The sequence below is a fragment of the Telopea speciosissima genome, chromosome 1 (assembly GCF_018873765.1).
Source record: "Telopea speciosissima isolate NSW1024214 ecotype Mountain lineage chromosome 1, Tspe_v1, whole genome shotgun sequence".
Taxonomy (NCBI): Eukaryota; Viridiplantae; Streptophyta; class Magnoliopsida; order Proteales; family Proteaceae; genus Telopea; species Telopea speciosissima.
Genome location: NC_057916.1, coordinates 4,965,898 through 4,981,360, shown reverse-complemented (window position 1 = coordinate 4,981,360; position 15,463 = coordinate 4,965,898). Strand labels below are relative to the sequence as shown.

Below are 15,463 nucleotides of genomic sequence, written 5' to 3'. Positions count from 1 at the left end.
TTTGAGAGTGAGAGTAAGAGAGCCCGAAGATGAAGTTGTTTTCTTAGTTTTGAAAAACAAAGGAGGAAGAAGGAGCGACAGTTGAGCCAAAATTTAGGTTTTGCTAGAAGCATAAAAGGGTTTTCAAAAAGTAATTTGAAAACCCCCACCCCTTCTCCTTCTAACGATGCACTATTTTCTGATGTTGTTGACGAGATCCCTTCATCTTTGCTTTATTCTTTTCTTGTTTTGAATTTTCCTTTTCTAACCCATTCCTAGACAGAATGGGGTGGACATATTACATTCTGTTAGATGGACAAATTGTTTTGGCTACTGCAGGTTTTTTTGGAATCAGTTAAGGATTTTGAAGCTGAGATGCTCATCTTGAAAAAGGGTCTGGAACACGTGGCTCGGCTTAATATGGATATTCATTGAATTTGGTGCAAATATTTGTTTGTTTCTTTATGTTTTTAGAGTTACAATCATCCGATGCAAGTATTAAGATAAAACAATCACTTAAAATTTATGATTGTCATACTCAACTTTATTACATTACTCAATAGTTTGCTTTTAGTCCAAGAACCATGACAAAAATGTTGTCTCATTGTCTCCCAAAAATTGTGAAGTTCATGGACCTTAGCCAGCCACCTATGTACGATACAAAAGTGTAATTGTCTGTTGGTTGGATGTTTTTATCATGATGTTGTATAGTTTTATGAGTTTGGACTTTTTAGAATTGGGTCATAAGGACACACCGAAAGCCTCCAGCTTTATTAGGGGACCATTGAATAGTAATTTTGGAAATTCTTTGCTCTTTGTTTGATTTGAAATAGAAATGGATAGGTAAAATGTTTTGTACCTGCCCGTTTACGTAGACAAGTTTTACGATGACATTCATATTTTACCTCATGAAATCAAACATTAGAAAATTTTTCAACATGTTTTCATGTAAAATTTCACACCGACGGAGTCAATAATTAATAGAAGAGTAATTATTTTCATTTAGAATACATAAGGGAACATGAATACATATCATTCTCCACTAGAAGTTACACTTTTGTAAACAACAATTTAAAGAGCTTACACTCAATTCAACTAGCAAATTTGATAGAAGACAGCCATTACACATTTGCACCAAGAGGAAGAGAGCTTTCAATGATTTGTATCTGTTGTTTGGGAGGAACAGCAGCATTAATGAGAGACTTGACCATGGGCTTAACGTTTTCAATGACCTTCACAATAGTAAAGCACATGAGACGATACAGGACCAACATCCCACACAAGACAGCTAAATCAACCCACTTGGAGTAATCCATCTCTACTTGCCACATCTTCCTCAAAATTTCTTCCCCAGTGATAGTGGGTGGCCCTCCAACCTCATTATTAGGGAATGTCAACCCTTCAAACTCATTCTTATAGAAGCCTTGGTAAGCATACTTATGAAAGGCAACATAGTACATTGGGTATTTCCAGAAAGGTTTAGGGAGATCATTAGGCAACCGAAAGAAGCCGCCGTTGAGTATCATCAGCCCTTGAATTCCAGCACCTATAGTTATGCCCAACAGAAAATTTGGCACAATGCTTGCAACAACCATCATTTGGCCTTCAACCAACATGTTGCAGACGAATAAAACCAGACCAAAGTACATGAAGTATCCAAATCCCCCACGAAGGCCAGCAAGATTATAAGCTATAGCTCCAGGAACCAAAGAGTTCAGAAGCAAGTAAGGAATGGAAGAGATTGTGTTGCTGATAACAAATGCTCCAACGCCATAATGACCGTTTAGTCTTTCTCGTTCGAAGATCTGGATTTAAATTTTGAAGAGACAGCCGAAGAACAATTAGTTTCCTTAAATTACTTCTATAATAATTTCATAAAAAAAATGTTTTGAGTTTTGAAGCTAATGGTCTTCAACTCAAAATATTGAAACAATATATAAGAAAAATTAATGAATGTGATGAAGATCAACTAACCTTCATGTCCTCTGCAAAAGAAGGGAATCCACTGATGGCCATAAATGTTATGAATGAAGCTACAAACATGAGGATCGAACATCTGGCCTGGAAAGTTTAGAACTGATAATTAGATATGATGCATTCGGTTCTTTTATGACTCACTAAATTGGAATGACCAATTTTTAAATTTAACTTCATATATCTACTTGTTAAGGATTGTTCGTGTTGGGGTTTCACGCGGAAAGCAGAAGTAATAATCCCACATCAAATGTGCAGTATGGATAGTTCAATGCCTTCACCATCTTACCTGAATTGAGCCAGCGCCGTAACCGATATTGTAAAAAACAGAGCCCAGGGACAGACACAAAAGGATGTAGATTGCAAATCGGAACCAATAGTAGCCTAAATCACGATTCATGTTCACAAAGGACCTTCTTGTAAGAACAAGGCACTGGGTAAGGAAGCTAGCTTGGCTACCCTTCTTCTCCAATGCTGCTCCTTCCTACAAAAGCAGAATGTAGACTTAAGGTTTCTGATCCAAGCAGAGGACACCATAGATGAATTCCACTAATTGCTTACCTTATTAGATAGCACAGCTACTAGGTTCCTTAATTGCTGACAAGTGTTCGATGATTTGTATGATTCTATAAGAATGTTGATTGTTTCCTCGGTGGTTAAGATCTTTTCACCATGGCCTTGTTCGATGTCCTAATGGCAATTGCAAAAATCTTAAGTTCATGAAATGGGTTTCACCCAAAAAGCTTAAGAAACTTTGTTAATTAAGCTCAAGATGTTCTAATATATAGAGCAGTCATTACCTCATAAAAGTCTTTATTGATTGTTTTAAGGTAGTGATCAGATGGGTTCCTCTGGGCTGGGCATGGGAAGCCATTCAATGCAAAGAACTGCATTTGGAATATTTAAGAATCATTTCAACAACACTTGATAAAATATACAGATAAATTTGAATTTCATATGTAAAATTACCTCATTTGCAGCAGAAGTAGCACCAAAGTAAATTGTTCTACCAGAGGAGAGAAGGCAGAGATTGTGGAAAAGCTCAAAGACTTCACTGCTTGGTTGATGGATGGATGCAATAACAGTCTTTCCATCTTGTTTTGAAAGGTTTACAATTCTTTTCATGACATGGTAAGCTGCTGCACTGTCCAACCCACTCGTTGGTTCATCTAGGAAGAGAAGCTTTGGTCGTGTTAAGATCTCAATGCAAATGCTAACTCTCCTCTTTTGCCCACCACTAATCCCTTTGTTGCCCCATCCCCCTATCCGTGTGTGCATGGAATCTTGCAACCCCATTTCTCTTATGGTTGTCTCTGCTCTCTCCTTCTTCTCTGTTCTTGACATTGAATTAGGCAGTTGTAGCTGAGCAGAGTAGTATACAGCTTCTCCAACTGTTAACGTTGTCATTATAACATCATCTTGTGTCACATAAGCCTAAATGAAATGGCAATTAAACGAGCAACGTTTCTATGAGACATTGTAATAAACACCAGGGGTGCATGAAAAGGCAACCATTTAGGGGATCTGTTTACTTACCGAAGTCCCAAATGCCAGAGTTTGTTTTCGACCATTGATAAGCACATTTCCATGTTGCCTTGCGCTTTGACCTAGTCGCCCTGCAATCGGAGCTAATTTGTTAGGATATTTGCTTAGAATTTGATCCTTAGCAAGGTTTTAGAACTTGAAATGAGGTACCAATCAGTCTCTACCCATTTCAAATTTATTCCGCGTTAAATCGTCCAGTAATCGACCTGAGTCTACTTGACACAGTCTAACTTGATTGGACTCAATAGACGTAGAATTTGGTTTGATCAAAATTGGCTTCTATCATTTCCCAATCAAAAATTTTGACTGCAGGGAATGTTCATGAGCGTATGTGAACAACTCACAGCCGTTCAGATGGAATCTATTCCATGGAAATGTTCCATTTGAACAGCAATGAGTTGTTCATGCACGCTCACGTACAATTTTTAGGATTTTTTATGGGATAATTCGGGATATTGTATCTCTTCATTTTTTTCTCCCTATAAATTGATAGCTACGGTGTCATTAGGGTTACAGGCAATTCTTCGGAAGCACAGAGAGGCGTGATGAAGTGGGCTTCTAACCTTTTCTCCATTGCTAATGACATCATTCTCATCTCAATATGGATGTCATGGTCATAGGAATTGGTTGCAAATCGGAAGAATTGTCTGATCCATATCAATATCGACAATCCTTGATCTTAATTCTGTGGATTGATATGGACAAAGGGAAAAATATGCTAAAAATTCTTGTTTTTAAAAAAACAAAATGAAAGATGGGTAAAACTGTGCGATCTAAACCGATAAGTGTAATCTAAATTGGTATCGGTCAAGACCGATGATATACCATATAGGTACCTTATTGAACCACATATAATAAGTTTGCATCATGGTTTATGTGATGGTTGTTTCTTCTTTATATTTCGTTGTGTTTTCTGCATCATTAGGTTTCGTTTCGTTTCGTTTCGTTTCTACAGTGACAACCCTATGGGAAATAGGCTTACCACTGGAAAACATTTTGGTGTGCTTGGTTGGAGATAAACTGAAAGGTGTATTAATGGTGTGGTTGGATCATGAATGACACTGGAAAACATTTTTGGTTGTGCTTGATAGGGAAAGAAAGTGAAAGGTGAAATAATGGTGTAGTTGGATCATGAATGGAGGAGGAAATTGCAAAAGAAATTTTATAAAAAATTGTAGGAGAGGGGAGAAAAATGCTAACGCATTGAAAGAGCCATGTTTGGAAAATCACATCAACCAATCAGCTACCACAAAATTATTCAGGTGACGTGTTTGTTTTGAAAAAATAAGAGGTATTTAGTCACTAATTATTTGGATCTGATGATTAGTATGATGTCATTTCTAATTATTGTTTGACACGTGGCAAAAAATTTGAATCCAAAACTTCTGGTAAAAATAACATCACTAACAACCTATGAAATTTCTGTATTTGGCTCTCCTTCGTCCTTCAGTCGTGGTAGGAGCGGGACGATCTAGCCTAGCAAAAATAGGAGTGTTTGGATCATTTTGAGTTGATCCAAACATCTCTGTTTTGGCTTGGCCGGATCCTCCCACTCCCGCCACGGCTGGAGGAGAGCAGGTCCGGAATTTCTGCAACTTCTTTCCGACAACCAAACTAAAAATCCATTACAGACTGGAGTTTGGATCTCTAGTCTTCCATGGAAGTTTCTGAAACCCATGGAAACTCATAACGGAGGGAGAGAGAGATAGAGAGGTGTTCCATGGAAGTAGTAAAAATTAAGGTTGAGTAAGGAGGTAATGGTGATGACCTGCCAAGGTATCAAGAAGAGTGGACTTTCCACAACCAGAAGGACCCATAATGGCCAAAACCTTGCCGGGCTGAGCGTAGCCTGTGACGGCTTGAAGGATTGGTTTGCTTCCACTTCTTCCCATGGGTACAGTCACCCATACATCCTCCCATGTCAAGAAAACACCATCTCCATCCTTCTCTTTCTCCGACAACCTCTTGCCCTCATCACGCTTAGCGAAACTTGCTTCCAGTAGTTCTGCTAGAGACTTAGATTCCATCATGCATTCGCCATGGCGAAGGCTTGGATTAATGCTGCAACTTGAGATATCAATTTCAGAAGCCATTATTAATTCTCTATTCTCTACTCAGACTCTATAAATCTACAGAGAGAGAGAGAAGAACTTAATTAGATTGGTTGCCTATTGGCCCTACGACACTCTAGCAAGAGCACTCCACTTACACTAGTTAGCAGCTCAAGCCCATTGCGAGTTATCAATGAGGGGCACAGGCGATATTTAAAGAGCTCTTATGACGCATGAGAATCACGAGAGCAGGATCTTAATTCAATTCGTTTGTTGGATCTACCAAAAAAAATCTTTAACCTGTTGAGAACGTGAATCGACTCTTCAAAGTCATGGTCCAATAAAACCCGGGTTCATAACTGTTTGGTGGGTCCATGCTCCTTGGCTCTCAAACTCGAGTTCGGTTCCTCTACACGGAGGTGAATCTTCACGCACGTGAACGACTCACAGCCGTTCAGATGAAATATTCTCATAGATTGGATTCTATTTGAACAGCTGTGAGTCATTCACGTATGCTCACGTACGTGAAGATTCTCCGCTTATGTGAACGTACATGTGAGAGCCAACCATCTGTCCTATTTTTGCTATTTAAAAGGGGAAGAGGGGTTTTTACGGAAACCAAATTAAAATGTGATTGGCCTTGAGATGTACGTTCACTTGTTGGTATGTGCAGGGATCCAGATCCTCTACGGTGCACTACCCGTAGCGGCCTGTGCGGCGCAGATTGAGCTGCGCGTGCAAAGACAGCCTTATCTCTACCCAAACGCCTCGCCCGAGTAGGGGTAAAGCAGTCATTGCGCACGTGGCCCAGTCTGTACCGCACAAGCCACTATGGGCAACTGCGTCGTAGACGATCTGAATTGTACGTGCAATTGATCCTTTCTCCTTAAACTCTTACGTCCTGCCCTAAAGGCTCGGAAAATGTTTTCCCTGGTGGCTGTCAAGAAAAAGAAGAGACTTCTCTACTTCTAAGGCAGGCTGTACTTCTGTGCGCCCCACATTGCCCCACATACAAGGCATGCGGAAACTACCGCCTTGCCTCCGCTCGGGCAGGGGCAAGGCGGTACTTTCTGTCGCCTTGTATGTGGGGCGCACAAAAGTACAGCCCGCTTTGAAAGTAGACGAGTCGGATTCGTCAAAAAAATGGAATAGATCATTTTCCCTCTAGTTCATAAATACCTTCCTAGTTTATTGTATTTTCAAAAATACCCTTTAAAATTACATTTCCTTGTGAAAGCTCTCCACCTTACAGGGATTGACAAAACTCTTAAATCTTCCACCTCCCACTGTACTAAATCTGACAAGCTCTCTACCTTCCAAAAATTGATAAAACTCTTAAATCTTCCACCAATAACTCTTAAATCTTCCACCTCCCTCTGTACAATATCTGACAAGGATCATAAATCTTCTCATCATACAAAAAAAAAAAAAAGGGGAAATAGCCATCTTCGTCAAAAATTCTTACAATTTGGATCGTTTACTGTTGAGTTGCCCAGTAGAACCGTGTTGTCAAGACACGGTGAAACGTGCAATGATTGTCTTACCTCCACTTGAGCAGGGGTAAGACAATCACATCGTTTGCATTATAGTGATTGTGACATTCAAGTTTACAATAACCATTAGTTTCCCTGTACTAAGATTATGACAAGGATGTTATTTGAGTCCCCAAAAATTGTGAAGTTCATGAACCTTCGCGAACCGCCCTGTGTACGATTCACGAGTTTAATTGTCTGTTAGTTTGGATATTTTTATGAGGTTTGGGAGGAAATGTTCCATCAGTTGGACTTCTTAGAATTGGTTCATGAAAACTTTAAATCTCTACATTTATTAGCCTTGTCAATCGAATCAGAATGATAAAGATAACTAGTTTTATTATGCGGGAATACGAAATCGACTTAAAATACATATCTAACACTGCTTTAGATTCTTTATATTTTTTTTTCAAATAAAGATTCTACCAATTAAATTGTTAATTCATCGTGTTTATATTTGGAAAGCCAAATGATCCATTTGGGTTTTATTCTCACCCGATCCAACTTGATTTTTTATTTCATTTTCATGTCATATCTATTGAGGACAGACCCGAGTGGTTGATGCACCCGCTTTAGAAAGGGTTCTGGCTAGCATATTACCTATAGCAGTTATTGCATTCAAAGGGGAGGGCTCACTGAGCAAGCAGGGTACACTACATCCACTAGTTTTTTTTTTTTTTTTGGTCCTTTTTGATTGAAACACTGCATCCACTCATATGTAAATCATTGTTTGTATTTTCTTGAAATAATTAATAGGGAAAAAGAGCCCTCAAAGACAATGTGGTCCCAGTGACTAGACACAGAGGGGTGCAAAATGATTGCCCCACCCCTAATGAAAAGTGGAAATATCATTTATGTTGATGCTTCCGTGCACACTTCTATTACCGCCCACACTAACACAGGGGCCATGCTGCTTTTCATGGAACCCTCTCCCTAATTAATATAAGGGCAAGAGATTGTTGTCCGATCGTGTAGTGTCTGTACTAGCACGGGGCAAATGTGAGTACACACAAGGGCATCAACATAGATGTGATTTTTGATCTCATGAGGAGTAGGATGGTACTTTCATGTGGCTCCTTACGTTTTTTTTCCTTAATATAATAATAAATGTGAGAAAACGCAGTGTAAGCCTTGGGGTAAGGTGGTCATTACGTACCTCGCTGTGTCACCATCCTGTCGGACAACTCGGCAATAGAGGATCTCTTATCAAAAAAAAAATTTGGGGATAAAAAACGCCATCCCCCAGCGTGCCTGATACGCTACCCCTATGCCATGGGTGTGGGAAATGATTACGACACTCCTGGTCATTTTTGGGGTTCTAGGTGTGTTACGATCATTTTATGTGCCCTTGTGTTATTTCTCTCTCCCAAAAATTGATTAGTTTCTTATAAATTCCTCATCCCATTAGGTAAGACAATGACATCGTTTGCATTATAGTGATTGTGACATTCAAGTTTACAATATCCATTAGTTTGCTTGTAGTACTTAGATTATGACAAGGATGTTATTTGAGTCCCCAAAAATTGTGATATCCATTAGTTTGCTTGTAGTACTTAGATTATGACAAGGATGTTATTTGAGTCCCCAAAAATTGTGATATCCATTAGTTTGCTTGTAGTACTTAGATTATGACAAGGATGTTATTTGAGTCCCCAAAAATTGTGAAGTTCATGAATCTTCGCGCACCGCCCTGTGTACGATTCACGAGCTTAATTGTCTGTTAGATTTGGATATTTTTTTGAGGATTGGGAGGAAATGTTCCATCAGTTGGACTTCTTAGAATTAGTTGATGAAAATTTCTAGCCTCTACCTTGATTAGTCTTGTCAATTGAATTGTAGTTTTATCATCGGGGAATACGAAATCAACTTAGAATACATATCAAATGCTGCTTTAGATATTTTATATTTTTTTTTCAAATAAAGATTCTACCAATTAAATGGTTAACTCATCGTGTTTATATTTGGAAAACCAAATGCTCCATTTGGGTTTTATTCTCACCCGATCGAACTTGAATTTTTATTTCATTTTCATATGCAGTATCTATTGAGGACAGACCCCAATGGTTGATGCACCCGCTTTAAAAAGGGTTCTGGCTAACATGTTTTTTTTTATTTATGGAAAACTACTTGTATTAACATTAGAGTGAGAAAAACATATTTATATCATAGAGTAAGGGGGGGATAACAATCTTGTTGGTGATAGAGAAGGTTGCTAGGGAGCGCATTCTACTAGTCTATATGTTATTTTTATATTTAAACTGTACATTTGTAAAGTTTGAGGTTTGCTCAGCTAGTTCAAAAAAAGTTGGAACAATTTGCCAAGGAATGGTGATATTCTGCTTGGCAACCAAAAGGTTATGAAGGTTCTTTTTAGTGATCCAGATTTTTTTTAGTTGGATTCCATCATTCACAGCGTGTTTCCACCCCTGTAAGATTCCAATTAGCTCAACCTTCATGTCGTCAATGTAAATAGTAAACCCTGCAGATGTTAAAACACTCTGATTTTCTAGCAAAATGCAGTAAGCCCATCCTATTAGGCCTACATTTGGTTCAAAAAGAATTGCACAACATAAAACGGGAAAGTTCATAACATGGTTAGCGTTAGTTGATGCGCATCTACATCATTGTATGTAATCACAATGTTATCAAGCATTTGGTTGTGCATCAGTGGTGGTCTTAAATTAAGATCTTTAATCCATTTGGTAACAAGTTTGAGTACAGGGGTAGGGTCTGCTGATTCCATCTTGTGGATTACTTTGTTTCTTACAGTCCAAATGAAATAATAGGTAATAATGAAAATTGAAAAGTTTTCAAAGGGGAGGGGCTCTCTGAGGAAGCAGAGTACACTACATCCACTAGTTTTTGTTTTTGTTTTTTTTCTTTTATGGTGGAAACACTACATCCATTCATACGTAAATCATTGTTTCTCTTTTCTTGAAATAATTAATAAGGAAAAAGAGCCCTCAAAGACATTGTGGTCCCAGTGACCAGACACAGAGGGGTGCAAAATGATTGCCCCACCCCCAATGAAAAGTGGAAATATCACTCATGTCGATGCTTCCGTGCACACTTCCATTGCCCCCACATTGGCATAGGGGTCACGCTGCTTTTCATGGAACCCTCTCCCTAATTAATATAAGGGCAAGAGATTGTTGTCTGGTTGTGTAATGTATGTACCAACACGAGGGCAAATGAAAGGATACACAAGGGCATCAACATAGATGTAATTTTTTATCTCATGAAGAGTAAGCCGATACTTCCATGTGACTCCTTACATTCTTTTTTCTTTGATATAATAATAAATGTGAGGAAGCGCAGTGTAAGCCTTGGGCTTAGAGAGCCTTTTACCTTCAAAAAATGTCAAATGGTACATGGAAAATACATGGCTTAAGATATTGAATAACAAATAATCTTGCTCTGATAATTTGTTTAACTAGTTTTAATTAAGTGTATTAAAATATTATATATAATTTATAGTATATTTTGAACATTTAGACTCCTCCAACATGATATGTGTCTTCTCCTGCTTGAGAGGGACTGCAAGGGCAGCTCTGATGATTGGCTTAAGTTTTTCTAACACTCTTTATGATACCAAAGAACATTAACCTATACAGAACCTCCATCCCAAACAAGATACCAAGATCAACAACCCACTTAGAATAACCCATCTCTACTTGCCAAGTATTTCTTAGGATTTCATCTCCGGTGATGGTAGCCTGTCCTCCTGCTTGGTTATTAGGAAAAGTTAACCTTTTAAACTCATTTTTGTATAACCCTTGATTGGCATACTTATGGAAGGCAGTATAGTAAATTGGGTACTTCCATACAGGTTTAGGGAGATCATTTGGCAATCTATAAAGAAACCACCAGTCAACATCATCACCCCTTGAATTCCAGCTCCTGTGATTATTATGCTCATAAGGAAATCTGGAACAATACTATATCCATTAGTGATTGTGACATTCAAGTTTACAATATCCATTAGTTTCCTTGTAGTACTTAAATTATGACAAGGATGTTATTTGAAAAGTCCCCAAAAATTGTGAAGTTCATGAACCTTTGCGAACCGCCCTGTGTATGATTCACGAGTTTAATTGTCTGTTAGATTTGGATATTTTTATGAGGATTGGGAGGAAATGTTCCATCACTTGGACTTCTTAGAATTGGTTCACGAAAACGTCAAATCTCTACTTTTGTTAGCCTTGTCAATCGAATTGGGATGATAAAGACAACTGGTTTTATCAGAATACGAAATCGACTTAAAATACATATCAAACTCAAATTCTTTATATTTTTTTTCAAAATAAAGATTCTACCAATTAAATAGTTAATTCATCGTGTTTATATTTGGAAAGCCAAATGATCCATTTGGGTTTTATTCTCAACCGATCCAACTTGATTTTGTGATATCTATTGAGGACAGACCCGAATGGTTGATGCACCCGCTTTAAAAAGGGTTCTGGCTAGCATGTTACCTGTAGCAGTCATTGCATTCCAAGGGGAGGGCTCAGGAGGAAGCAGAGTACACTACATCCACTAGTTTTTATTTTTTTTCCTTTTTGGTTGAAACACTACATCCACTCATATGTAAATCATTGTTTCTATTTTCTTGAAATAATTAATAGGGAAAAAGAGCCCTCAAAGACAATGTGGTCCCAGTGGCCAGACGCAGAGAGGGGGGGGGGTGCAAAATGACTGCCCCACCCCCAATGCAAACTGGAAATTAATACCACTCATGTTGATGTGTCAGTACACACTTCCATTGCCCCCCACATTGGCATAGGGGCTATGCTGCTTTTCATGGCACCCTCTCCCTAATTTATATAAGGGCACGAGATAGTTGTTCGATCGTGTAGTGTCTGTACCAGTACAGGGGCCAAATGAGAACACACACAAGGGCATCAACATAGATGTAATTTTTTTATCTCATGAGGAGTAGGACGGTACTTTCATGTGTCTTCTTCTGCTTGAGAGGGACTGCAAGGGCAGCTCTGATGATTGGCTCAAGTTTTTCTAACACTCTTTATGATACCAAAGAACATTAATCTATACATAACCACCATCCCAAACAAGATACCAAGATCAACCCACTTAGAATAACCCATCTCTACTTGCCAAGTAATTCTTAGGATTTCATCTCCAGTGATGGTAGCCTGTCCTCCTGCTTGGTTATTTGGAAAAGTTAACCCTTTATACTCATTTTTGTAGAACCCTTGGTTGGCATACTTATGGAAAGCAATATACACATTGGGTACTTCCATACAGGTTTAGGGAGATCATTTGGCAATCTGAAGAATGGTGGAGTCACCTCCCAGACATGAAGGAGAATGGCCCAAACGGCCAACGTGGAGCGATGTCTAACCCAGATAAGGCAGTGGAGTTACCTCCCAGAAATGATGAAGAATGGCCCTAAATTAACAGGTCAATCCAGCGTGACAAAGCGTAGTGGGTTGGGTAACTTATCCAGTTATCCCTAACGCCAAAAGAACTAATCACCTAAACTCACGCCGAGGGAACTTTCTTTTCTAATAGGTCACGCCATTGCCTGTAGGTCTCACCCAATCACCTATAAATAACTGGATAACCTCCTTCCATGATCATATGAATTCAATTACTATTATCTGTTGCTAAGGAGTTCTGACTTAGGCAACGGAGTGACTGAACCGACTCAACCCGATCTTTTATTGCTGTTTTCTTCTTTGCAAGAATGACATGTTCCATCCCCAATTCTTGACACAACAACAACAATGCTATAGTGCCCGTTTAATCTCTCTCTTTGAAAGATCTAAATTGAACACAAAGACAAGATCATCACTAGCTAGAAGGATGCAACATTAGCACCTTTGCAATATATATGGTCAGGTTCATCATTTGAAGACTTCAACAATTACATCAAGTGTGAAATTCTACCTGATGGTGGAGACTGGGCCAGGCTGGGCTGGGCAATTGATGAATTTTTATTACGGCCAAGCCCGTGACTAGGCCCAATGGAGTTCACATACAAGGTTGATATACCCAAGGTCAGGCACCAGTTAGACCCTAATGTAATTTTCTTTTTTAGAAGGGGGATTTTAAACAGGATTATAACATTACTTTCTTATCCCTTGGCTTATTCTCAAAATCATTTAATGCAAAGATAAAAAAACGTTTTCAAATAGGATCTGCATTAAATGATTTTCAAATTCTTGAAATCCTTTTTTGACTATGTATTAAATAACTTTATTTTAAGAATAAGACAAGAGACAAAAAAAATCATTTTACCCACTTGGCAGTCAAAACAAGATGCACCCTTGAATAATATTAATATGGGAAAAAGTTCTTTGTCCGGGAGTGTGGCCTACGCCATCACTCCCATGAGTCTATCTCTCTCTTTTCCATGTGAAAAGACATCTCTGCCCCCTTGTTTTAAGGAGGAGAGAGATAGACACATACACCAGCACTCTCGTACAGAAAACTGCTTCCCTATTAATATATCAAAAGTAAAAAAAGAGAAAGCCACGAAGAAACATGGGGGGGGGGGGGGGGGACACCCCCAACAAAAAGGCCGAATTTTTATCTTCTGCTAGTGTTGTCCCTTCACATGGGACGCGAAATAACAACTTAACCTCCCTCGGGCAATGTGTTCGGGCAAACCAAGGTATCGTTGCACACCTGGGCTTTGGCCTAGGGGTTTGGCATTGCATGGTTGAAGGCATGCCCGAGGTTTGGTCACTTGGTCAATCCTCTCAAGTGCACCGTGCTTGCCATGCACCACTATCAAGTTATCCCTATCCCTTGGGCCCACTAGGCACCCACTCCCTCTCCAGGTCACCTTAGTGGTGAGCTCACTTGGCACCAAAAAAATAAAAAATCCCAGGTATCGGTGGATCGGTATGGACGGGTAAAAGCTTAGTTAGTAAATTCACGTATCATACGTGTATTATATGCGTCCCTGTATTTTTAAACGTATAATACTCACGTCCCCGTATTTTCATAAAAAAATGCGTTTTTTAATCGATCGAGTATTATACATTTTTTTTTTTAAAAAAAATTTACCCAAAAGATTAGAATTTAGGGAAACGATTTCACTTTCCCTTTCGTCCCTTTCGATTTGCGTTGAACATCCAATCGTAGCAGGCAACAGTAGCCGCCCTCCATCTCCAATCATCCTCGCCATCTCCGTTCAACAAAGCGGCACTTAAGTCTTGTACTCTCCTCTTGTTTCTCTGGTCTTTGAACTTTGATGGTGGTAGTGAAGCAAATAAATCTGGTGTGATATTGGCGAGAACGGCTCAATCTCTATTCTATTTTATTCTTGTTTTTCTGTCTCTTGTAGCTAATGTGTACAGTGGAGATCCATATCTAGAACTCTCCCTCTTGTCTTGTGTTGGTTAATTAGTGGGAACTCATCCCTCTTCACAAGAACACATCTGGTTAAAAATTATGGTTATCTCATTGTAGATAGAAAGAAATGTAATGTTGGAAGAATGATTTAATGATAAGGTAATCAACTTGCTCATGTCATTTTCAGACAATCCACATTTATTTCTTATAGATTATTGATATTTTGATATGTTAAATGATAATCTTAGAGATGTTATATAGCATATTATATTATTGTGTTTATTTTAGTTCATAAAATCATGATATTATTTTGTTTATTAGGTGGTGAATGCATGTTATATAATGAATATATGTCCGTTTTTTAAAAAATATTATTGCCGTCTATGCCGTATTATACCCGTATTAAATGCGTGCCATATTATTACCGTATGCGTTTTATGAAGCCAGATTTTTGAAAAATATTATTACCGTCTAATCCGTTTAATTGCCATACGTATCCGTTCCCGTTCAATTGCCGTTCCCGAATTTACTAACTAAGGGTAAAAGTGGGAAAAAAATATAATTTTTTGATGAAAACAGAGCCGACTCAGATATTGATCCGAATTGATATCGGATCTGCCGATACTTGTTCCCAGGTATTGTTTGGTTTTGTTTAGCTGTTTTAGGGGCGTCACTTTCTCTCTAACCTTACGTTTCAATCGTTTGAGAATCCTATTTGGTGAAAGCAAAAATTAGAGCACTCGCCTGTTGTGCTTTTGCAGTTCATTCTTTTCATGGATTCCATCACTTGGAAGTGGATAGAGTTCAAATTTGTTTTAGACTAAATATTATCTAACTAATATTCCACGCAATGCTCTTTATTGTTTGTGTGAATGAGAATATAAATACCAATATCAGATGCAATTATCAGTTTAAAATCAAGAATGCATTTCTCAAGTGATCCCTGCCTTGGAAACAATGGTGATTAAAAAAATTGGTAATGGTCAATCCACTTTCTTTTGGTTTGATAAAAGGATTTCAATCCTTCCAGGTAATCTCTCTACCTCAAACACTTCTTTG

At 38.5% G+C, this 15,463-nt stretch overlaps 1 protein-coding gene across 1 annotated transcript; it reads right to left on the bottom strand.

Annotated features, from left to right (window-relative positions):
• Window positions 1-1,000: 1,000 nt before the first annotated feature.
• On the bottom strand, window positions 1,001-5,591 carry LOC122646636 (ABC transporter G family member 1-like). The gene is made up of 8 exons (XM_043840231.1): window positions 5,267-5,591; window positions 3,490-3,569; window positions 2,923-3,387; window positions 2,754-2,840; window positions 2,515-2,643; window positions 2,243-2,437; window positions 1,954-2,040; window positions 1,001-1,784 (listed from the first exon to the last, which is right to left on the bottom strand). The coding sequence occupies exons 1-8, from the start codon at window positions 5,589-5,591 to the stop codon at window positions 1,101-1,103; spliced, it is 2,052 nt and encodes a 683-aa protein (XP_043696166.1). The 3' UTR covers window positions 1,001-1,100.
• Window positions 5,592-15,463: the final 9,872 nt, after the last annotated feature.